The following is a 26605-nucleotide window of genomic DNA, read 5'->3' as shown; positions in this document are numbered from 1 at the left end:
CCGTGGATGGTCAGCGACCGTCACCGTCAACCCGAGCAGCCAGCTGGTCACTGCGAGAGCATCCACTGGCCTAGCGAGAGTAGTCTGCACGACACTCGCCAGTCTTCTGCTCCGCGCTTCGGTCTTGGCGGCGAGCGAGCTCGAGTGTCAAGACTTGGCTGGACGGTCTCCCGCGGGAGACCGTCCACTCGGTACTTCTCGCTAACGAGAAGCCGAGGCGGATCCTGGTTTAGCGGCAGAACCGCTAGAACCAGGCAAGGAAGTGCCAGCCGAAGCTGGTACTCCTCTGGTCCCCGTCTTCTCCTTGGTAGAAGAAAAGACGGGCCCTGTTCCCGAGGGAGCAGGAGGACCAGCAGAAGAGCTCCCCGAATCGCCGGAGCGAGACGGGCCCTTAGAAGGTCCCGAAGGAGCCTTCTTAGGGGGGAAAACCCGGGTTACCAGCTGGTCGCTGCAAGAGCGGCCGCTGGCCTGGCAAGAGTCACCTGAGCGTCTCTCACCAGCCTTCTGCTCCGTGCCGCGTCTTGGCGCCGAGCGAACTCGGGCGCCCAAACGTGGCTGTAAGGTCTCTCGAGGGAGAACGTACACTCGGGATCTCTCGCGAACGAGAGACCGAGCCGGAACCTGGCGTAGCGGCATCGCCGCTCGCACCAGGCGAGGAAGTACCAGAGCTAACCGATACTCCTCTGGTCCCCAGTCTATTCCTTTCCTTACGGAAAGGGGGGAGACGGGGCCCTGCTCCGCTCCCGAAGGAGCAGGAGGACCAGCAGAAGGACCCCCCGTCCCACCGGGGTGTGGGGGACGGGCCCTTAGAAGTTCCCGAAGGAGACTTCTTAGGGGGGAAGGCAGCCTTCTTCTTCTTCGGCTTCTGGGCCTTAGAAGTCGAAGGGGAAGAGGCAGCAGCAGACGATGAAGACGAAGATGACAGCTTCCTCTTCTCCTCTTCCTCGTCAGCTCACGCAGGACAGTCGTCAGGTCCTCCATCCAGGCCGGAGCCGGGGCTATTGCCGAAGCAACACGGCCCCGACTGCACCTGTCCGGAAGGACCTGGGACTGGGGAAGACACACCGTGGGCAGGACCAGCATGGACAGGCTCAGGAACCAGGAGCGACAGGAACAGCAACCAGCTCAGGAGCGGCAGGAACAGCGGCAGCGGTAGGTAGACCCAGAAGGGGACAGCAAGCCAACAGCGGGAATCACATCAGCGGCAGGTACGGCAGGCCCAGCGATCGCCTCGTAGAATCATTGGCAGCCAGCGGAACCTGGGTCCTGGCGGCCGTCCAGGGGCGAGGCTGCTGGAACAGCGGAAGTCTGGGGCAGGCAACACGAAGAAAACAGGCGGCGGCGGCAACCCACCTCGTACGGCGGCTGCCCTAGTAGCGGCAGACGGCGTCATCGACACAGCATGGGGAGTGTAGACCAGGCGGGGGGGGAGCAGCATAAGCGGCCGTGGTAGTAGTGGAGACCGCCCCAGACCTCGCTAGACACTGCAGCAGCCCGGGATGCTAGGCAACGCCCTGCCTCCGCGGTGGTCCATACCTGTCCAAGGTCGTCTCCCACGGATGTAGCACCTGCGGTAACATAGATAGATTAGTAAGAGGGGTTCCCTCACGCACGGGGGGAAGACATGCCCCACCCCGAACGCAAGGAAGACCCCAAATACAAAATACAACGAAGAAGCTGAGCGGGGGGGCAGGAAGGAAGACGAAGAATCGGATACCAAGGGAGTCGCGGGAGAGCTTTCCGACGACTTCCTGGCAGACCTTCGCTTCCCCTACCCCCGCACAGCAGTGAAAAGTAATATGAAAATGAAACAGAATAACTGCCCTTGCGATTCACTTCATAGAACTTAAAGGGAAAAGATCAATTCCCGGGTAAGAACGGAAACTTGATCCAATAATATGATGCTATCATAAAATATATATGAAAATGAAACAGAATACTGCACTTGCGATTCACTTTCACATAAAAAAATCGTAAGGATCAATTCCCGGGTAAGAACGAAAATTGATCCAAATTAAATTTCATGCAAATAAATAAATGAAAATGAAAAGAATATTGCAATTGCGAATCCACTCTCATTGCATTCTATTATACAAAATTAAAAGGCTCGTGCCGAGCGCAATCACACTCTCGGTAACGAACGCACAGGGCAAAAATATAATGAAAAGAGTACTTACATTTTTCAATTACACACTTCCGCCCAAATACATGACTCGGCGCGAGCGCGCCCGCCCTCGGCACCGAGACATAATTCAAGGGTTCAATTCATGAAAAGAGAGGAAATCGCCGCATCTACGGCGATAACTCCATGTTGGTTCATAATTAAGTAATGAAAATGAAAACAGTGTACTTACAGTTTCATTTCAAGTCAAACAAACCATTGGTAGAAAACACAATATAAACAAAGCATACGACGATGAAGCAGGCAGAGAGCGATGACGAACACGTCCTTCACACCCGCGGCCGAAAGCAAAAGTGATTTGTTTACCTCCCAGCCGCGCGACTGTCGGACAAGCAGTTAACTACCGTTCTCCCCTTGTTCGAAGCTTACGACCGTTCCAGCTGCCGCTAGCTACTTCCTATTGTTAAAGGACCGATGGTTTGTATTACGTATCGGAACAAATATATGCCTCTGACGCTGTTCTATGCCGAAAATATCGAGTTACATAAGTGCAAATTTAGCTATGAATGTGTCGATTCATAATTGTTCATGCTTTTGTTTAAAATGTGTATGAAAATGTATTACGTGAAAGGCATTTTTATTTCTGTACAGAAATATGATACAAAGGCAGCTTTTGAAACTCCCCTTCACGTTATCAAATACGATGTTTTTTCACTGTCTTTCTTGTAAGCCGCCGCCTGCCGCTCTTCCGAAAAATATCTTTAAAAAAAGTGCAAAATTAGCGATCGATGTAGTCGATTTTATAAATGTTTATGCTTTTATGTTTAAAATGTGTATGAAAAGTATTACGAATAGGGTATTTTTATTTCTGTGCAGAAATATGATAAAAAGGCAGCTTTTGAAACTCCCCTTCAAGTTATCGACTACGATGTTTTTCAAGTTCGTTCTGTATGCCGCCGTCTGCCGCTCTTCCGAAAATATCGAGTGCAAATTTAGCGATCGATGTGTCGATTTTTCAAATGTTTATGCTTTTATGTTTAAAATGTGTATGAAAATATACTGCGTAAAGGTATTTTCATTTTTGTACAGAAATAAGATACAAATTAAGGCAGCCTTTGTAACTACGCTCCACGTTGTCAGGGGATGGTTTTTCATGTTCGTTCTTGTCCGCCAGTTCCGAAAAATGCATTGTGTTATTTTATTAATTATGCATCTTTTCCATAAATCCTTTAAAAAGTTATACATTATTTCACTGTATCCAAGATATTGTATGTATTCTCATATTATTGTATTTTAAAATACTACGGCAAACTTAAGCCCGTATTCCGCGGAGCGGCCAATGTTGTGGTTTGAAATCAGCTGATGAATACGAGTCTGTTTCACCATAACGCAATTCTGAGCGAATGCTCGTGCTTCTAGTTAGTAGTATAAACGAATATCTATATACTTGACTTATATAAGACAAAGTTATTTTTCCGTATACAGCGTGTTTTTAGGTGGAAATATTTATTGAATATGTCTCCTTGTGAATGTGAACTACTATTTTTCGTTAACAGATTACGTTGGCTGCATGTTTATTGCGTAAAAAATTATGTGATTCCGTTCGCAATACGTAATCCTTTATATCATCGTAATACGAAATTTACGTTATTTATCTTATATCGGCGTGAAACCAACAGTAATATGTGTTCTTTCAAGCACAGTAGTTTTGATTAAAATGATTTTATCCGCCCAATTTTATCTACCGTTGTGTGGATGGGCAGGTCAGACGGTTTGACTTCGCAGTTCTTTTATCCGTTGTTGCCGATGTACGATAATAGTCATTAGCAGCTTGAACAGTTTTCTCAGCTTCAGTTATAACTAGGTTTAAATTTAACGGTATATTTTACCCGATTGATCTTTAATCTATATTGATCTCTGATCTATAGCGAATAAAGTTATTACATTAAGATATCTCAGTTCTATTCTATAACATAACGCCATTTATAACAAATACGGTAATGTTGCACTGTAGTACGATGATCGAAATACAAGCCAAACAGATGTTATCCAGTTTGGTTGTACTTAGAAAAAAAAAAAAAAAAAAAAAAAAAAAAAAAAAAAAAAAAAAGTCTTTTCTCGTTCGGTTGTTCATGGCTGTACGCGTTCACGCAACGAGTATAACGTTAAAACCATACTTTCATCATTCTCTTTTGCTGTTATTGAACTTATGTAACTAGAAGATAGATAAAGTTAGGCCATTGTAATTTGATCTCTCATAAAATTGAACTATCTAAGACTAATGATCGTAACCTGAACACTACAGCTACCTGTACACTGTATAAACTTTATTATATCTTTACATACTCTAGACACCCACATGTACTGTACAGTGGACCCCCCGTATTCGCGTTCTCCAGATTCGCGGACTCACACATTCGCGGATTTCTCTTGGGAACGTTTCCCTGCATTATTCGCGGAAAATTCGCACATTCGCTGTATTTTTCTATGGTAAATATCCATTCCTGGTTTTTTTTGATGAATTTCATCATAAAATGCACTTTTTGTGATAAAACTATAAAAAAACAAAGTATGAAAATTTTTAGTGGGTTTTTCTTGAGTTTTAACTAACAAAATAGGCTGTTTTTAGTATTTTTATAGGGGTTCCAAACATTCGCGGGTTCTAACTATTCACGGGGGGGGGGGTCTGGTATGCATCCCCCGCGAATACGGGGGGACCACTGTACAGTAAATTCTATAGTACTATACTGATAAATATAATTTTACTTATTGCGCCGTTGTGGGATTACGGCACCTTTGACTGGTCTAGAGTTTCGAAAGAAGGTGTGCGGCGGCCGTAGGCTTTAAAATCGCTCAGTGTCGAAAATCGCTTGGCGTCGGTGGCCAGGAACGGAACCCCTGCTGCTAACCGAGGGCCGCCTGTATTCATACCCAACTCTAAACTTGACTGAAGGGTACTCCTAATACATCCATAGTACCTCCAGGCTCCTCTAAAAACTCAACAACCTCGTTCAAGGCGAAGAGATAGGCTAGGAAGGTATGACTTCCTACACACCCTTACCCAATGCTGTGCCTGCCGCTAAATATGGACCCAGGGTACTGCAATTTTCACAGACTGTTTCAGTATCACACAAGTAATGCGAGGTGAACACTTATTTACATTTCCAATACGTTGCTTGTATAATCGAGTCCAAAGAGAGATCGTGTTTAAACGAGAAAGAGGTTGCCACTGCTCTTACCTCGTGAGCTTTCACTCTAAGTTTATTAAGGTCAGTTTCTTTCACTTGTGAATGAGCATCTACAATTACGCTACGTAAGAAGAACGCCAGGGCGTTTTTAGACATCGGGCGTGCTGATTCCTTACCTAACACCATAAACGATCGGATGGGTCCCTAACTTTCTGTCCTTTGTAAATAACATTTCAGAGCTCTAAGTCCGTGACGTTTTTGATACTGAATGAACGAGGCCACGGTATGGACGGGATCTCGTCTTTTGCCAAAAACCCCAAGGTTAATGTGCAAACCGCATTAACCTGTGCAAAGCCTATTCTCTTGTCCATGGCACATATTTCACTCACGCTTTAAGCTGTAGACAGGTCTACTAGGAATAAGGTCTTTCTTGTCAAATCTCTCAACGATGCTCTTTGCAACGGCTCACATGGAGTTTCCGACAGCCACTTAAGTGCTACATCTAGGTTCCAAGATAATATCTTTGAACCTTTGGGTTTTTCTATATCCAAGAACTTAATGAGATCTGCAAGGTCTCTATTCGTCGATACTTCCAATCCTCTGTGCTTGAAAACAGATCCCAACATAGCCTTATAACCTTTGATAGTCGCAGTAGACAGATTCCTAACTGTTCTCAGATATAATAGAAAATTTGATATTTCTGTTTTAGTTGTTTTAGAAGAGAAAACATTATGCTCTTTACCCCAGGCTCTAAACACAGTTCACTTTGCCTGGTAGACTTTACTTGAAAATTCCCTTCTGCACTGAGCAATATCTCTCGCCACTTGTCTTGAAAACCCCTTCGCTCGTAAGAGTTGTCGGACAGTCTGTAAGCGGTTAGGGACAGAGTGGATAGTCCTTAATGGAAGCTCCTGAAGTGGGGTTGTCTGAGTAGATCTGTTCTCTGAGGAAGTAACCTTGGACAATCCACTAGAAGGTCTAAAAGATCTGGGAACTATTCCTGCGCTGGCCAGAATGGAGCAATGAGAGTCATCGAAACGTTGTGATGTATTCTGAATTTGTTGACAACTTCTCTCACCATTTTTAATGGAGGAAAAGCATACAAGTCCTTGTTCAACCAGTCTAAAAGCATTGCATCTGTTGACCATGCTTTTGGGTCCGGGGCTGGTAAACAGTAAAGGGGGAGATGATGGTTTGCTGTGGCAGACAGATCTATCATAGGTTTCCCCCAGAGTTTCTACAATTCGAGGCATATCACTGTGTTCATCATCCATTCCGTGCGAAGTACTTGCCTCCTGCGGCTCTGTTCCTCCGCGAGTACATTGAATTTTCCCTGAACAAACCTCGGAATTAATGTGGTATGATTCCAATTTGCCCATAACAGCAGGCTCCTTGCCATCTCGCAAAGAGAAAACGAGTGTGTCCCTCCTTGTTTCCTTATGTACGAGAGTGCTGTCGTGCTGTCCGAATGTATCACCACTACTTTGTTGCGAACTTCAGCAATCCCCAGTGGATGGCAGTCAGTTCCTTCCTATTTATATGCCACTGTTTTTGCTCTGCATTCCAAATGCCTGTCAGAGCGCTTCATACTGGTCCCTCTGTGCACTTGGTTACATGTATACCTGTGGATGCTCGGGCGCTAGCGGACACCAGGGGGATAGTGGACGTTCGGGCGCTAATGGACGGTTGGTCGCAACTGTATTTCTGGGCACCAATGGACGCTCGGGAGCCAAAGGTTGCTCTAGTGTTGCCGTGGAAGTTCCGGGCGCCAAAGGCTGCCCTGGCGTGCGGTCAAATTGTGGCGCCAATGGGCGCTAGGGAGTCGGTGGGTTCTCATATTCCGAACGCTGAACCTGTCTCTCAGGAGTCTCGTGAATTACAGGAGAGACTGATGGGAGTCTTACCTGTCCCTCAGCATTACAGGTGTGGAACGGTGCTGAAGACATCTCCGGAAGTCTACTCTTTCCCCGTACTCTTCACCTTCGAAAGTCTGCCAGAGGAAGACTTTCTTGACGACGACTTAGACTTAGAGGATGCGATCCTCTCACTACGATGTCCCTCTCCTGCCGTATCCTGAGAGAATCTCTCTGGAGAGTCCCAAAAACTACATGAAGGCTGTTCTTTTTGGAAAGGGCTAGTCTTTTTTCAGGGGACTGGAGAGGGAGACAACTTACAAGCCCTCCTTTTCAATAGACAGGACTCATCATGGAAACGCCACTGGCTCCTGGGAGAGGACTCCCGGAGCTGGAAGCACTAGACGACAGCGGTACTCCTTTAGATTTGTCAACAGAATCACCTGAGGGGGCGACTGCTCGTGGGCAGACCCCACTGACCTCCCTTGGGCTACCAGTATGCCTCCTCCCAGGTTCTGGGGAGTCTGACAGGGACCTTTGCCTAGGAGAATCAGTGGGCTGAACAGCCACCTCCTCCACAACACTTGCACTTGCACTCACTTCACCACTTACCTTGTCCATTGGGTTTTCACGGACGCTCCTAATTTCTCCATTGCTTGGAGCATGATAGAAAATTTCTGATCAACTCTTGCCTCTAAATTGGCCACAGCATCAGGTACGGGTGTGAGAGAGCCAAGATTAGGACTGGGAATGACAGGTGGAGGGGAAGGTTCAGAAAGAGACAAATTATCATTAGACAATTCCTGACTAACTAAGCTTTTTGCTTTACCTCTAAAAGCCGCTTTTCTCTTTTTATCTCGCTCTAACTTGTTCGTGTAACTAGTCAAGATCTTCCAAGTTCTTTGATCCCAATTAATACATTCACCACAAGTTTGATCTGGTGCACAAGTCTGTCCCCTACAACCTGTGCAAACTGAATGTGGATCATTATCTGCTTTAGCAATCCTAGTATTGCAGCCTTTACTGCAATACCTAATCCCAGATGAAATGAAGTCTGACATTGAATAGACCAATTCAAAACTAGTGAATTTTGGTGCAAAAGTATTTAAAACTATTTCAATTCCTAAATAGCTAATCACCAAAAACAAAAGCTACTAATATTCAGAGTACTTCATCAAATAACTCCAACAATGAGTGACGGTAAAGAATCCCAAAAATTCCGCTGACTACTGAAAACTGTGTTAACAGTACCAGCCGGCAGAAACAACTGATTTTCGTACGGTGTTGGTTCCTCACTCTACCGATAGTGGGCGGGGGGTATCACCTGACCGAAACAAACTAGCGCTACCGCGAATTTCAAAAATTCTAGCTGCCGATGTTTTAGAAACTATAGCTATGTAACTACGTACTTGGTAAGTTGCAAACATAAAAGTGGGTTTGTATATTAATTAAATTCAACATTAATATCAAACACTGTGTATAACTGAATCACAAAAGTTAGGAACGTGATAAATCCATAAATAAAGATATATGCCACGAAGGAAAAATAAACGAAGGAGGATCTGCGAGACCTTTCGACGTTAAACGTCCTTTACTAAGCAGAAACTGACATAAATGAGGGAAAAGACAATACAAGAAGATTCGTATAACTGACAGATAGGGATTATAAAGAGATTAGTACCTAGAATCCGACACACTTGGAAGATGAGAAACCTTCCCAAACAAGCATAAACAATGGGTGCAATTAAAGGTTTAAGACAATCATCTCAGATACAAGGACAAGACAATTACAGGATTATAGGTGACAGCTATTCAGAACTTGGTAAACAAATCCATATTCACAATACATGAAAGATCCCACAGGGAAAAATGATCAACGATCAGTCAGTCGGAGCTCACAAACACACATCTTCAACGGAAGACCGCCGAAAGCAAAGTGAAGTGTTTACATCCGGGCAGGCTAGGCTACCTGCCTGCCACATGGTAGTTACTGCCTAACCACCTTGTTCAAGAATTTAACGGTCGTAATTCAAGCTACGCTGAAATAAATTCCTTATGTAAAGGACCAAGGGTTTGTATGTCGTGTAAGAACAAACAACAATTATAAAAGTAAAAATCACAACTTTTGAAAGTAAATTGTATTTCCTGACTAAACAAACCTAGGTCCTTTACAATAGGAATGCTTGAGGCGTAGCCTGGACACAGCTACTGAATTCTTCAAAAAGGCAGTTCGGTAGTTGGTACTCCCTCCGACTGGACGTCAACATTCCAATTTGCTTTCAGCCCAGGTAACAGATTGAGGGGTGGCATGAGGTGGGCACTAAGTGTAAAGGACATAGGTTTGAATAGTTAGGAGAAATACACTTTACTCTAAAAAATTGTGATTTGTTTCTACACAATATACAAACCATTGGTCCTTTACAATAGGAAGACTCACTGACCAGTGGGAGGAATCTGAGTGAGCTCTAGTGAACTGACTGGGGTTCAGCCTACTGCATTCTCTTCCTGGTCGAAAGAGCAAGGAAGTGAATCCAGCCACTGGTATCCGATTGGAGTTATGGAAATGTAAGATCAGTCAGTTTTCAGGGCTTTTCTCATAGGGGAGAGGTATGAGTCCCCCTATGGGAAAGCAAAAAACCATATGTCAGAGACTTTTAGACAAATACATGTTACAGGCAGTCCCCGGCTATCGGCGGAGGTTCCGTTCTTAGCAGGGTGCTGATAAGCGAAATCTACCATTAACCGAAAGTTGGCGATATCTGCTTCTATTAACTAACAACAGAAAATAGATAGGTTACTCTAAGGAGTGTCTTACCTGCATCTACACTCAGTCCAACATGTAATGGTCCGCATACTCTACCCAGAGATGAAAGGAGAGCCAGTCACTCCACATTCATGCTCAATCATACTGTGCGAGACGCGATGCAATTCTGTCCAGTTAGGAGCTGGGTATGTTACACAACTTGTGGAGCAGCCATCACTGGTCTCAAGGAAAATGTGTCCAAGGACCTGTGGGCAATATCCCAAAGGTAATGAGAAGTGACAGTGGTCTGTCTCGTCCAGAACCCTGCTTTCAAAACCTATTGAACTGACAGGTTCTTACTGAATGTGAGGGACGGAGCAATGCCCCTAACCTCGTGAACGCATGAAGTGTACTAGTGTTGTTGCCAGCATCAGAGTACGCCTTTCTGACTGCCTCATGAAGCCAGAGGGAAACAATGTTCTTGGACACATCTTTCTTGGAACCACCAGTGCTAACAGAGTTGTTGACACTCAGGCCGGAGATGGCGAGTCCTCTTCAGATAGTACCATCATGCTCTAACTGGACAAAGTAGCATCTCATCTGGATTACCAACAAAGTCACTCAGGGAAGGGATGGTGCAGGACTCTAACCTAGCACCAGGGACCGGTGGATTCCGAGTCTTCACTACGAAATCCAGGATGAAGTCGAGCATAACCGAATCCCCACCCTCTTGAGTGTTTTACATCGAAAGAAAGACCATGCAGTTCGCCTACTCTCTTTGCTGATGCAAGTAGCAGCAGAAAGACCGTCTTGAGGGTCAGATCCCTGTCTGAAGACTCTCGAAGTGGTTCATATGGAGCACGAGTCAGGCTCTGCAGTACGAGAGTCACTTCTCATGCAGGAGGCCTGAGATCCTCATGAATAGAGATATCTTGAAGGAAGATGAGATATCGATACCTTTCAGCTTCAGGACCAAGCCAATGCAGCCCTTTAGGCCTTTACAGCTGAAACAGAGAGGAGCTTCTCCCGGCAAAGTAGACGAGGAAGTCCACGACCTGCTGAGTGGCTCCAACTGGAGAGATACCCCCGTCTACGACACAAACCACAGAAGAAAAGCCTCTCACTCACAAGAGATGGTGGATAACCTCCAGCCGTGAGACACAGCAGGTTCTACCATGGGGGAATCTCTCTTGGTGCCTCGGACAGAAAAGCAGGAGGTCGGGATACCAAACGGCCTCAGCCACCAGAATCATCTGGAGATTCTGAGTGATCCACATCCTCTTGATCTTGCATTGAATCAGGCAAAACAGGGGAAAGGCATATACCTCTAGGTTGTTCCACTGAAGGTTGGAACTTGTCCTCTGCAGCTGTCCATGGGTCCAGAACAACAGAGTAAGTCTCTAACTTCCTGTTGAACCAGGTGGCAAACAAGCCTATGACTGGATGCCCTCATAGACTGTATAGCCTTCCCACAACATCTTGGTGAAGGGACCATTCAGTTCCTATCACCTGATTCTGGAGGCTGATCTTGTCTGACACTACATTCCTCTTGCCTGGAAAGTACCTGGCTGACAGCTCTACTGAGTGGGCTACTGCCCACTCGTTCACCTACACTGTCAACTGATGTAGTTCGAGAGGCGAGTCCCCCTTGCTTGTTGACATATACCAACACAGTAGTGTTGTCGCTCATCAACACTAGAGTCCTATCACCTGTTCCTGAAACTCTTGGAGAGCCAAGAAGGCTGCCTTGAGTTCCAGGATGTTGATGTGAAGGCACTTAGTCATGAAAGTTCCACACTTCTGCAGTCAGCAACTCCTCCACATATGCACCCCATACCTCGTTCAATGCGTCTGAGAACAGGAGCATGTCTGGAGGGGGAGTGAACAGATCCACTCCTACGATGAGGCTCCTGTCATCTATGGCCACCAATCCAAGTCTTCCCTCACCTCTTGCGAGAGAGGAACGAGGAATGACTGATAATCCTGGGACTGGGTTCAATATTCCCTCAGTCACCATTGGAGAGACCGAAGGTGAAGGCACCCATGAGGGACCAATTTCTCCAATGACAACAGGTGACCAATCATGACTTGCCAAAGTCGAGCGGGTTGCTCCTACCTTGACGGGAACAGCCCAACTGTCTCTCTGAGCCTGTTGATACTAGAGTACAAGGGGGAAGACCCTTACTGCTACCGTGTCTATCAGCATGCCCAGTTACAACGTCCTCTGCTTGGGTTAAAAAATGGACTTCTCTAGATTTATCAAGATCCCTGGATCCTGACAAAACTTGAGGAGGCGATCCCTGTCCTGTAGCAACTGTGAGTGTGAGCTCACCAAGACCAGCTGAGACCAGGTTGAACACTCTCGTGAACACCTGGAGAGCGGTCGAGAGTCTGCAGCATAGTGCCTTGAACTGGTAGACTATTTCCCCTAGGACAAAGCAGAGGTACTTGCTGGATGACCAATGGATGGGTATCTGGAAATACGCATCCTTTAGGTCTACAGTAAGCACAAAGTCATTCTCCCTGATCGAGGCCAGCAATGAACGTGCTGTTGCCATCTTGAGCCAGTAGCAGTAAGGGTCTGGCAAACGAACTGGTTCAGGGAAAAAGGTCTAATACCGGTCTCCAACTCCCTGAAGTCTTCTCTACGAGAAAGATTTGGCTGTAGAACCCAGGAACCAGTCTGACATGGAGCCCTTGCTCAGCATCTGCAGCACACCTACTAGTGCTTGGTGTATTGTTACTCCCACTACATAGGAAAGAAGACGGACCGGGTGCTTGGTGAGGGGTGGTGGAGACTTGAAGGGGAGTAGATAACCCTCCTGAAGGACATCCACTGCACAAATCTCTGCTCTGTAATGCTGCCAAGCTGCCTAATTACTCGGTAGGCACCCTCCACCCATGGCAGCAGCTGGAGGGGAAATGCTGACCCTAGTGTTTTCCCTTCTTCTTCTTACACTTACCTACATTTCACGATAGCAAGGTTGGCTGAAAGAGGCGTGACAGTGCTCCTTTCTAAGAGGAAGAAGAAGGCTGGGTCATTCCTCGAGCTCCCTTGGAAGTGGAGGACTTCTTTGTGGCCAGGGAAGTGCTAGCTAGACTCCAAGGTCTAGCCGCATTGGAGTGCAAAGGCACTGATGCCTTTGCCACTGTCTGGTGAACGAGCCGGTCCTTGTTGTCATCTTGTTTATCCATCACAGCATCTAACCAGGAGATTGCTATGGCGGTAGCTTCCAGAGTTGCTGCTTCCTGCTGAGAGAGAAATACTCTCGCTTGTCAGGTGCTGCAGCGACAGACCCGGACCAAAGTAAACCAGGTCTAGGTTCACCTGCTTGGTCAGCATAGGCCTCTCTGAGGGCGTGCAAAAGCGCTTCTGGCAAGGTAGAGGAGGAAGCAGTTTCTCAGATCGGTTGGATCTACTAAGTCAACCCGCGGTGGTGCAAGGGCTGGTAGCAGGACTGGTAACAGCGCTGGTGGAAGCCAAACCTCTGTTAGCAGCCACGCTGCTTGCCATGACGCGGCTCCCTGCCTGGCGAGACCGTGCATAGTCCTCATGATGTACCCCAGCCCTCTTCGAGGTTCAAGCTTCATGCGAAGAGGTCTGTAGAGGGGACTTCCTCTTAGCCTCTCCAGATGCCCTACCCTGAGGGACAGGGACATCAACCATGGCTCCTGACAAAGAACCAAGCTTGATTTTCGCAGATGGGTACGAGCCACAGCTTGGTCCTTTCTCTTGATCATGCCACTGTCAAAGACTGTGGATGCACGACTTCCCTTGGGAGGTTGTCATTAAGAGGGACTCGAGAACCATTCTCCAACAAGGCCCTGGTCCCACAGGCAGCGCCCTTAGAACCAGGGACTGGAGGACAAACCTTGGTTTGAGCTAAAAAGGCTCCTGAGACTCTAGCCCCTGGGGACAGACTTCCTCTTCAACAGCTTCTGCAGGATCGTAGTCAGGGCCACCCCAGGAACATCAGCTACTCTGGCACTGGGTGCAGTGGGAGGAGCAGGAGCAGGTCCAGGGGCAGGAACAGGGTCGGCAGCAGCGACAGGGCCAGGTTCCGGAGCATGAGCAGAGCGAGACATGATGGCATTCCTGTCATTGCCATGGGAGACAAGGGAGAAGCAGGAAACATGGAAACTGCCCATGGTGATACCCTGAAACCAAGAGGGGGAGGCACTGGGGGCATTGGAAGGTGGATGGATGGCATGTGTTGTGCACACACCAACGCTGAAGAGGAGATGCTCGTAGGGTTATGCAACCATACCAGGTGTGGCGGCGCGTAGTAGCTGGGCTGGGTCAGAGTAGCCATGGTGGTGGTGGCTATGATGTGAGTAACACTACTGGTGGATGCTCAGTTCAGATGAGCCAGCAGCGCTTCTATGGAAGCAGATCCCACGAGCCCATGGGAAGACCATGCCTGGCTTAGTTCCGACACCTCACCTGCAGAAGAAAAAGTCGGGTTGGGGGATCCCTCCTCGCTCTGAAGGAGAACCTTCATAGCAAGCAGAGATCCTAAGAGGAGTGTTACCCAAGTTCACAGCCGCAACCCCCCCTTCCTCTCCCCCCTCAACTCATCGGGGAAGGAACTGCAGAGAGAGGCCAGAGTACAGGACAATTGCCGGGAGAGAGGTAGGAAAACGAAAAATTCACTATGTTTGGAGTGGTTGGGGGCGAATTACTCCCCACCACAAGTTTAGGCTTCCTTACATATCTCCTCCTCCTGACAAACTTCCCTCATGAAGTGGACCAAAGGGAACACTCCGCATACATCACTTCACCGTCACACTCACGCTCTTGGCAGGAGGCACAAAGGGAGTGAGAATCTACATCAAGAAAAGCGTGGATCTTCCTACACTTCTTGCCATCTACCCCGGAGCAGCGCCGTCTGGGGGCAGAAGGCAACATAAGTTGCAAATCAAAGGTTTGCTGGGTATTCATATCAAACACTTATACAACCAAACCACACAAAGTAAAAGGAACAATCCCACTGGGATACAAGATACAAAGAAAGCAGAGAAACAACAGTAGGGTAGAGAGCGGTGAAAACTCGTTCTTCCACGACAGCCGAAAGCAAATGGGAATATTTACGTCCAGTTGGAGGGAGTACAAACGACTGGATCGGTATTTAATTACCAACCCGCCTTGTTTGAAGAATTCTGCAGCCATGTCCGGGATACTCCTCAAGCATTCCTATTGTAAAAGAACAGATGGTTTGTATATCGTGTAGGAACAATCAAGTGTAGGTAAATAAACTCAATTGCTGTACAGTACTAAAATCAAAATGACCATATATTTTATATTTATATATAATGCACATAAACCTACCCTGAAACAGCAATTACTGGGACACTGTTCTCGTCGGACATGATCTGTCCCAGAGCAAATATGGCAATATTGAACTCTGGAGCATTCTGATATAGTATGGCCCCACTGCCTACAGAGTGTGCACTTGGATTCTTGGTTGTAATACCGTTTTTTAGGTGTGACATACAAGTCTGATGATATAATTTTCCAGTCACTACTCAGACCTAAAAAAATAATAATAATTTAAAGTTGACGTTACCTGCTGGGGCAAAGTAAAAGTCTGAAATGCTTGATTAAAAAATTGCCAAATGCTATCATTAAATCCATTATAGTACTCAATATACATACAGGAAACTAACATTTATTTTTCAATCAAGCAAAAGACATCGCACAAACTCACCGGACTGCTGGTCATGAATTTCTTCTATGTCAAAAAAATCTGATTCATCTGAATCATAAAAGCTTGCCATTTCTGGTGTGAATTTGGTGCAAGAGGGGGTCTTCTTGGTTGCTGGTCTTCTCTTGGTATAATCAAATGTTCTCAACTGTCTGCTCTGATCTGTAACTTTCTGCTTCAACTTGGGATTGCATCCTTTACCTGTAATTTTCTGCTTCAACTTCGGGTTCCTTTCTTTACCAGTAACTTTCTGCTTCAACTTGGGGTTGCTTTCTTTAACAAAGTTCATAACAAGATTTGGGCTTTCTTTCATATACATAACACAGTCACTGTCAGATGATGATGATGAAGAGGATGATTCAAGAACCAATTCAGAATTAACTGAATGATCTGCTTTTGAAACAGATATGGAGTTATGTAAATGATCCTCTGCTGTTGAAATAACTACAACTCTGGCAGGCTGTGAATATCTCTTTTCTTTGTCTAGTTCCTGGATGCCTGGGAATACAGCATTTTTGTCCTGTGATCCAATCACCTGTATTTCATCATGCCCGTTAACAACCTGACTTGCTTCTTGGCATGCTGGCAGATTTCTGCAGTTTTCACTTGTATCACTATCAATGGTCACTACTTCCAGTGCCTTCCTCTTCTTGACACTCCTCTTATCTAGACCTTTCTTCTTGGTACTCATCTTCTCTAGACCTTTACCACCCTTCCCAAACTTCCCTTTCTTATTATTTAGTGCCTTCAAAATTCTGCATCTGGAATCTTCTTCATCGCTGGAATCACTCAAACTCGATGACTTTTTCCTCTTTCCAGTAATCACCTTCTTTTTCTTCAAACCCTTCACTATTTTGCTTGGAGATAATTCTCCCTCAAGTTCATCCTTTTCAGCAAGAGAATCAAAGACATTACAATATAAATTATCAAGAGGGACTTTCCCTGATATGCTATCTACACTACAGATGCTTGAATTTCTCCTCCTCAAGGGTAAATTTGACAACCCTACAAGACCATCACTTTTACTGATCATTAATTGTTGGGATGTGTTAAACTGGTCAGAAGCAACAGGTTTTCCTTCAAATTTTAAGTCTTTGGACTTTGTTTCAAGACCATTCTGACTTTTGTGTTGAACATCACTCACTTGATGGCACTTACTACCATTGCATTCTGTGTTTAATTTTCTTTTGAGAGTATCTGTCACACTTTCCAGGTGACTTCCATTATTTGGAATTTTATCCAGATCTTCACCCACCTGGTCATAAGTTCTTTCATCATCATCTTTGCAGAAGTCTTTCTTTTGCTTCTCAGTCACACCAATTTGGGGACATTTACTTAGTTCACACAAGGTTCTTTTAGGAATGTCATCCACGGTTATATCATTTGGCTCAAAATACAATTGGGCATAGAGGGCAAATTCTGCATCCTCATCTTCACTCCCAAAGTCACTCATGTTGCCCTCCATTTTTCAGAGTATTCTGCAAAATGCATACATTTTCATTACTGATAATGAAAGAATCATATACATACATTATGAACTAAACATAGAACTTTTTAAATTAATCATAGTACTGTAGTAACAAAATTAATAAGTGAATTTGCATGACCATAACACAAATACGAAAGTTACTCAAATGTAAATTAATTTTAAAATACCAAGCCTTAAGCCTAATTCCTATAACATAAAATCTCAAGACACCGTGGGACCCCATCTTCATAGTATTATCCCCTTAGGTATGGAGGGTAATAAACAAGTATGCATCACCCCAAGCCGACAAAACTTTGAGGTCGGCGAATTTAAGAAAAAAACACCTCAACGGAAAGAGGAAGTTATGCAAATGCACATGGTATGGAGGAGTGATGTAATAGTAGTTGCATTTGACAACATTCTCAAGGGTCCCTAGAGAGAGAGACCTTACCTTACAGACCTTACAGTTCGTTCGGGTTGCCCCAGGTCCCTCAGTGTGAGGCGCCTCTAATGTCTACAGAGAGTTGGTAGTACATCTTCCGGTATTTTGCATCTTCCAATCTTGGATGGTCTGGGATGCAGTTTAGATATTTGTCGAGCTTATTCTTAAACACATCTACGCTCACTCCTGATATATTCCTCAGATGAGCTGGCAACGCATTGAATAGACGCTGCATTATCGATGCTGGTGCGTAGTGGATTAATGTCCTGTGTGCTTTCCTTATTTTTCCTGGTATAGTTTTGGGCACTATTAATCTACCTCTGCTTGCTCTTTCTGATATTTTTAGTTCCATGATATTTTCTGTTATTCCATTCTATTCTGTTTCCATGCCTGAATTATCATGTAGCGTTCTCTTCTCCTTTCTAGACTATATAATTTTAAGGATTGTAGTCTTTCCCAGTAGTCTAGGTCCTTAACTTCTTCTATTCTAGCTGTAAAGGACCTTTGTACACTCTCTATTTGTGCAATATCCTTTTGATAGTGTGGGTACCATATCATATTGCAATATTCAAGTGGACTACGAACATATGTTTTATAAAGCATAATCATGTGTTCAGCTTTTCTTGTTTTGAAGTGCCGTAACAACATTCCCATTTTTGCTTTACATTTTGCCAACAGAATTGCTATTTGATCATTGCATAACATGTTCCTATTCATCATCACACCAAGGTCTTTAACTGCTTCCTTATTTGTGATTGTCTCATTATTAGGTCCCCTATATGCATATAGCTTTCCTTCTCTGTCTCCATAATTTATTGATTCAAATTTATCAGAGTTAAATACCATCCTATTTACCTCTGCCCAATCATATACTTTGTTAAGGTCTCTTTGTAGAGCGTTCCTATCTTCATCACAAGTAATTTCTCTACTTATTCTTGTGTCATCAGCGAAACTACTCACTACCGAATCCTTAACATTACTGTCTATGTCTTCAATCATAATAACAAACAATATTGCAGCTAGCACCATACCTTGTGGCACACCGGATATTACCTTGGTTTCATCCGATTTCTCATCGTTTGCAATAACTATCTGTTTTCTGTTGTGTAAAAATTCTTTTAACCATCTTCCTACTTTATCTACGTAATTGTGTTTTTCTAATTTTCTTTGCTAATATATTATGGTCTACTTTGTCAAAAGCTTTTGCAAAGTCTAGATAAACCACATCTGTTTCATTTCCGCTTTTCATATTTTTGAATATGTTCTCACGGTGGACTAACAGTTGGGTTTGTGTACTTTTTCCGGGTACGAAACCGTGTGCCTATATTAAACAAATTATTTTTTATTAAATGTTTCATAATATTTTTCTTCATTACCCTTTCATACACTTTCATAATATGTGATGTTAGACTCACAGGCCTATAATTACTTGCCTCTAGTCTTGATCCACTTTTGAAAGTAGGGGTGATATATGCTAATTTGTGCTCATCATAAATCTTGCCTGTATCTACACTTTGTCTTAATAATATTGCAAGTGGCTTTGCGATGGAATGAACTACTTTCTTTAACAAAATAGCAGGGACTCCATCCGGCCCTGCAGCAGCTCCATTTTTAATTTCATTAATTGCCTGCACAATATCAGCTTCATTAATTTCTATGTCAGCTAAATATTCACTATTTTCTTCCCTTACTTCTATATCATTATCTTCATTATCTATTCTAGGGGTGAATTCTCTCTTATATCGTTCTGCCAGTATGTTGCAAATTTCCTTTTTTTCATTCGTTAATCTCCCTTCAATTCTCAGAGGGCCTATTTCTATTCTTCTTTTATTCATCTTCTTCGCATATGAGTATAATAGTTTTGGGGTTTTGCTTGATATTTAATAGGGTTTTTTCTTCCAAGTCCCGTTTTTCATTTTCTTTTGATTGTATAATCTTTTGTTCTGCATTTTCTATCTTACTTTTTAGTTCTATAACTTTCCATGCATTTTTTTCTTTTGCAAGACCTTTTTTCCACTTTCTGATTTTCTGGAACAAGATCCTTCTGTCTCTTGGTATGCATGAATGATGTTTACTTTTCTTCTTCGGTATATTATTTTTCCACTATTTTCTCAATATTTTATATAATATCTCCGTATTTGACCCATTTATGTCATTAACGTTACGAAAATGTTATCCCAATCTTTGTTTAATTCTTCATTAATTTCTGACCATTTTATATTTTTACTGTAGAAGTTGTATTTCCCATATCCTTCCCACTTTTTCATTTCTTGCTTATCTCTATTTTCACTTGCTTTGGAATGAACTGTTAATTCTATGACATTATGATCTGAAATACTCGCATTATAAACTATTATTTCTTTAACATAATTCATCTCGTTCACAAATACTAGGTCTAAAGTATTTTCCTTTCTTGTTGGCAGGTGATTTATTTGTTGAATGTTGTATTCTAGTAGCATATCTAATAGCTTTTCAAATTGCCTCTTATCTTCTGCACTACTATTACTCTCTTTTTTATATGTATAAGTACAACCACAATCTCCTATTCGTTCTTTCCATTCTACGAAAGGAAAGTTGAAGTCACCAGATAGGAGAATAGTCCAGTCCTTGTGATTTCTACATATATCATCCAATTTTTCAATTATTAAGTCAAACTCTTTAGTATTAGGAGGTCTATATATTACTATGTTCATCAATTTTTCTGATTCAAATTCTACCGCTATTAGTTCACATTCTGAGTTACTATATTTCTCATATATTTTTCCTTGTTTTTGTCTTTCCCATATATTGCGGTTCCCCCTTGATTCCTATTTTTTCTATCTGATCTATAAGTTTGGAACCCTTTTATTTGATCATCATTCCCAGTCTCTTGGGAATACCAGGTTTCACTTATATTCATTATATCTATTTTCTTTTCATTTTGGGTTAGTTCTTCTAAGTACTCTAAACCCTGCGCATTCATCACTATGATGGTTTGCGTGTTTTCTCCTTCATTTAATACTGATAGTAATAAGGATTTTCCCATGTCTCTTTCCGTCTTGGTATGTTGTTCTTTTTTTCATTTCCAGAAATTCTGACATTAAAAAATCCAACTTTTCCATAATATTTGATCTTCCTCATCATAATTATTCATTTTGTGTCTGAATCTGCAATTTTCTCCGTTTCTGAACAATCCTCTTGCATAATAAATACAGTTATTATCTCTTGAGTAGAATTTCGGAGCTGATGCTTTGAAAATTTTTTGCTGACACCTCTGCATATCTCATTGGTGGTTTGCTTTTCTCTTTTACCTGATATTCTTGATTTCTCTCTTTATTTGTTTCTTTCTTATTTTGGATTTTATTACTTGGTTGGTTATTTATTTGATTATGATTCATGGCTACAGGGTGCATATATTTGCATTTTTTGTCGAACTTACATCCTTTTCCTTCTTTTAGGTTTTTCACATATTTTTGGATGGCCAGATCTCTGCAATCATCCCCATATCCATCTAAGTATGCACATTTACCATATATTTCATAGTTTTGACATATCTTAGGATGTTTGTAGTAACATCTTTCTCCAAATCTGCAATTCCCTCTTTTCAAAGGTTGCAGATTTTGTCTTTCTTGTCTATTTTTTCCTCTTTCCCGTCATTGTGTAGATCTGGGTAGAGCCTCTTCGGGATTTGCTTTTCTGTTGTCATATCGTAATTTTATTTCTTCGTAGGTATGCTGCTTTATTGGCCTCATATGTAGTATCAATGAGTATCTCTGCATCCATACTTTTATCTTGTTCTTTGTTTTCCTTATTTTTTTCTGTCATTTCATTTTTGTTTACTTCTCTTCCGTTTTCCTCTTCTTCTTTTTCTTCTTCTTCTTCCTCTTCCTCTTCTTCTTCATCCTCAACTATTTGTACATTCAATCTTGATTTAATAACATTGTCTATCCATGATAGACATGTTGCAACAAAAAATTCTTGTATCTTTTCTCAAATCTTGTATTACCTCAGCACACTGTGGATGGGTCGGAATGTTGCATGCAGCACATTTTCTGATTAGGTTTTGTGGATTGACTATGCTATACCAAACCTTACACAGTTTGCATGCTTTTGGCATTCTTTTTCCTAATGCATCAATTAGGATATTCACAAGATTCACCTTATTCATTTTCTTTGTCGGAATATGTTGGTTTATGTATAATTTTCTTTATGAGGTCTCTTGACCACTTGGATTTTATTTGGAACTTCTTCAATTATTTTCAAGATGTTTTCATTAGATTTGTTCCAGTTTGAAGGATATCCTTCTAATATATCTATGAATGCTTTTGTATCTTTTTGGTTAGGACTGTTGCTGATTTCATAGATGAGAAATGCCCAGTTCCTTCCTGCTACCTCATCGTATTGCGAATCTGCTAAACACGCCAAATTACGCCACCTCTTCCCGCAGTTGGAACTTACTGCCATCTTGTTCTGATTTATAGTATTACACTTGATAAACTAACTTAGAAGACGCTTTATCCTACTATTTTCACACTAATCTTATCAACGATAGTTCACACGAAACACTTCTAGATATTTCTCAAATTCTAGTCGTATGTTTAAACTTGTGATATCTGTTGATTAATCTGACTTCACGCGGGTACGTCTCACCAAGCAAGATGGCTACTACGAGAGAGAGAGGAGAGAGAGAGAGAGAGAGAGAGAGAGAGAGAGAGAGAGAGAGAGGTGGGTAGTTAAGTGTGTGAACTGCTTGTTGGCAGGCAGTTGGGGTCGACTGCGGATTTTGTCGAGGATCCTTGAGGGAGTGAGTTGCTGTTGTGTGTTTTCTGGATTGTTTTGATATTGTATAATTGAGTTTGTTGTGCTTGTGTCTGTCTGAAGGTTGTTGAGCTTGTGAGTTTCTGTTGTGAACTCTTGGTATTGATTGGTGTTTGTTTGTGTTATTGGTTTGTTGTGTAGTCTCGATGTTGGTTGGTGTTTGTTTGTGTTAGAATCGTGGTGTTTGTTGAGCTATGTGAAGTTTTGGTGTCAAACGTGTTGGTTTGTGTAATGATTTGTTGTGTTGTTTTGAGTTGTATGGTTTTTTGGTGTTTGATATTCAGCAGTTGTTTGTCTCTCACACAAAATCCAGTAGACAGCAAGGCGTTTTGCCCTGACTGTGTCGAAGAGTTGATAAGTACATATTTGTTGAGTTTTTGTATTTCATCTCGTTGAACCAATAGTCCTGTTAGTAATAGTAATGTAAAGAGGAAAGTGTGGCAGGGGGAAATTTTGATAGCCGGACAAACTAACGTAAATGTGGGGAAATCTTGTTTGCTTTGCTATGCTTTGCTTTGCTTGTGATCCTGCCACTATGGTGCAAGATAAAAAAATTTTCCTACCTTCCATGAGTTGAAAATGACTATATATTTACAAACCCCTGTGAGGCCTCTTCTATAAGACAATCATAAATTTTACAAAGTTATACATGATTTTTCTAATAATTTATTTTCTGAAACGATAATTATAGCTCATAAAATATCAAAACAGATAAGAAACAAAATCAGTAACAAATTCTGAGCATATTTATTGTAAAATATTTATGTAAATTTACCATGAACATTGATGCAATAACTTTTTTGAATTTATACATGTTCCTTCTAATATTTCTTTGCAAAATTACATTTCAAACTGACATACTATCATAAAACATAACTAAAACCAACAGCAACCCCTTGGTACATTCATGAGCAAAATTTACAAAAAGACGTCTTGTGAGACAGACAGGCACTAGTACATCCTCCCTTGAAGTTAACATGATGTTATTATGATATAACAAAGTTTCATGTATACTTACTGGCAGGTATATATATAGCTATATTCTCTGTTCGCACTGGCAGAATTTTCAAAACTCGCGGCAACCGCTAGATCACTGGTAGTTCAGGTGATCGCCACCCCGCTCCCGTGGCGCTGGTGCTCGGAATCATTCCCATTTTCGTCAGATTTTTCTCTGAACCCTGTCTCCTGAGGGGAGGTGGGTGGGAATTTAATTATATATACCTGCCAGGTAAGTATACATGAAACTTTGTTATATCATAATAACATCATTTTCATGTATGACACTTACCTGGCAGGTATATATATAGCTGATTGACACATTTGGAGGTGGGTCAAAGACAGCAACATTGTAAGAGTTTTAAAATTTAAAATTCAAAATACTCTTAGATTCCTTACCTGCTAAGGTAGCTGACTTCAGCATTCCTGCCTCTTAGCCTGCTAAACCTTAGTAACTTCCAACTAGGACGTGCGACCTATTAGTTGATGAAGCTAAATACAAGGGTTCTGACAACTGGACGGGACCAATTTGTTGACAGGAAACCCTAGCCCTCTCTTACCACGGGCATTCATGCTAGGTAAGTTAGACCACCTGAACCACACACAAAACTAACCTAACACACTACACTTCACAGACTGAAGAGGAAATAACCCTCTCAGACAAACCGTTAAAAACAACACCACTTCATTAAAATACCTAGCATGTTAGTAAGTTATGGGGTGGAAAATCCTTTTGCCCAATACTGCTCCTGGATACATATGGACCCAACGTTTGACAATTGTCAAACGTTGTTTTGACGTTTTTCTAAGGTAATGACTTGCAAACACTGAATTAGTCCTCCAAAACGTCGTTTCAATGATATCTTTGAGGGCCATATTCTTTTTAAAAGCCAAAGAAAGTAGCTACTGCTCTCACTTCGTGCGCCTTAACCTTAAGGATGCCGAAATTTTCTTCCTGGCATAACATATGAGATTCTTTAATTAGTTCCCTAAGGAAAAAGGCAATAGCATTTTTGGTCATTGCTCTGCTAGGATCCTTCACAGAGCACCACAGTGATTCTGAAGTTCCTCTAATCTTACTGGTTTTCTCCAAATAATAGCGCAATGCCCTTACTGGACAAAGAACTCTCTCTTGTTCCTGTCCTACTAAATCTGAAAGACCCATAATTTCAAACGACCTTGGCCATGGATGAGCTGGATTCTCGTTCTTGGCCAAGAACCCCTCCTGAAATGAGCAAACCGCTTTGTCATGTTTCCAGCCAATATGTTTGCTAATTGCTTGCAGCTCACTCACCCTTTTAGCTGTGGCCAAGGCCACCAAAAATATGGTCTTTTTTCGAGATATCTCTCAACGAAGCTTGATCCATCGGTTCGAACTTACTAGTTCATAAAAATTTCAGGACCACATCGAGATTCCAGGAAGGCGACTCTGTTTGAGAGATCCTTCCCTTGTCCAAAGGACTTATGAGGTCTCTCAGATCTAGATTATTTGTAATATCTAGACCTCTATGTCCTACTGAGGCCAACATACTCCTTATACCCTTTAATCGTCTGAGTTGACAATTTTATTTCCTTCTTTAAGTATAAAAGGAAGTCGGCAATTTGGGTCACAGAGGTACTGGATGAAGAAATCTTCCGACTCTTGCACCACTTGCGAAAGATTTCCCACTTCGCCTGGTACACCTTAATAGTAGAGGCTCTTCTAGCTCGGCCACCGCTCTGGCCGCCTCTCTAGAAAAACCCCTCGCTCTGACAAGTCTTTTGATAGTCTGAACGCAGTCAGACCCAGAGCGAGGGTGTTCTTGTGGTACCTGTTGAAGTGAGGCTGTTTGAGTAGATCTACTCTTGCTGGAAGTGTCCTTGGTACATCTATTGTCCATTCCAGTACCTCTGTGAACCAATCTCAGGGGCCCGCCAGTATGGAACTATGAGAGTCATTCTTGTGCCCTGACTCTCCCTGAATTTCTTCAAAACCTTTCCTAATATCTTGAACGGGGGAAAGGCGTAGACGTCTAGCCCCGTCCAATCTAGAAGAAAGGCGTCTACTGCGACTGCTTGACGGTCTGGGACTGGAGAGCAATAAGTCGTCAATCTCTTTGTCATTGCTGTCGCAAACAAGTCCACCACTGGGCGACCCCATAATTTCCACAGACTCTGGCATACTTCTAAATGAAGAGTCCATTCTGTTGATAGAAGTTGACCTTCCCTGTTGACCTTCTGCTCAACAGGTCCGCTCTCACATTCTTCTCCCCTTGAATGAATCTGGTGAGAAGGGTTACGTTTTTCCTTCTCTGCCCAAAGAAGGATCTCCTCCGCCAACTTGCAAAGAGAGATTGAATGTGTCCCTCCTTGTTTGCGGATGTACGCCAGAGCTGTGGTATTGTCCGCGTTGACTTGCACCACCTTGTTGCGAATCACCATGTTGAACTCTTTCAAAGCCAAGAAAATCGCCATCAGTTCCTTCCTGTTTATATGCCAAGCCGCTTCCTCCTTGCTCCAACGACCTGAAACTTCTTGATGTCCGAGAGTCGCTCCCAGCCTGCATCCGACGCGTCTGAGAACAATACATGGTCTGGGTTCTTTTGCTGGAGAGACGCTCCCTTCGCTAACTTCCCGGAGTTAGCCACCACCGCAATTCCTCTTTGATCTTGCGAGGAATTCGAAACAGGAAGGAATCTGGTTGCGATTTTCTTGGCCAGACTTGGTTTCAAAAATATTTGTAGGGGTCTCATGTGAAGCCTTCCTAGAGAAACGAACCGTTCCAGGGACGAGAGGGTCCCAGTAAGCTCATCCACTCTCGTGCTGAACATTGTTCTTTCTCTAGAAGGCTTGCACTTTCCGGATGCACTGCTCTTGTCTGTTGGGAGACGGAAAAGCCCGAAAAGTCACTGAGGAGATCAGAATCCCCAAATAAACTAGCTCTGACTGGGTGGTCATATTCGACTTTTCTAAGTTCACCATCAACCCTAACTCTTTCGTTAATGTTAACGTCATTTCTAAGTCCTCCAGACATTGCTTTCTTGATTGGGCTCTTATGAGCCAATCGTCCAGGTATAGAGACACTCTTATTCCTAGAATGTGTAGCCACTTCGCCACGCTCGCCATCACTCTTGTAAAAACTTGTGGGGCTGTGCACAGTCCAAGCAGAAGGGCTTTGAACTGAAAGACCCTGTTCTGGATCACAAATCTCAGGTATTCCTGGATCCTGCATGAATTGGGATATGAAAATATGCGTCTTGAAGGTCCAGGGTGACCATCCAGTCCCCTGGACGTACCGCTGCCAGTACTGAA

At 43.1% G+C, this 26605-nt stretch overlaps 1 protein-coding gene across 1 annotated transcript in view; it reads right to left on the bottom strand.

The window, feature by feature from the left end:
* Positions 1-26605, bottom strand: part of LOC135213895 (uncharacterized) — a 75727-nt gene that overhangs the window by 22351 nt on the left and 26771 nt on the right. The window contains exons 2-3 of the mRNA XM_064247991.1: positions 15615-17089; positions 15236-15438 (exon numbers count right to left, since the gene is read on the bottom strand). Of these exons, the coding sequence (XP_064104061.1) occupies positions 15236-15438; positions 15615-17076 (1665 nt within the window). The 5' untranslated portion in view covers positions 17077-17089. The remainder of the gene's footprint in view (positions 1-15235; positions 15439-15614; positions 17090-26605) is intronic.

This window comes from Macrobrachium nipponense, chromosome 43 (assembly GCF_015104395.2).
Source record: "Macrobrachium nipponense isolate FS-2020 chromosome 43, ASM1510439v2, whole genome shotgun sequence".
Classification (NCBI taxonomy): Eukaryota; Metazoa; Arthropoda; class Malacostraca; order Decapoda; family Palaemonidae; genus Macrobrachium; species Macrobrachium nipponense.
Note: the sequence above shows the minus strand (reverse complement) of the source record. Positions and strands in the feature narration are given on the sequence as shown.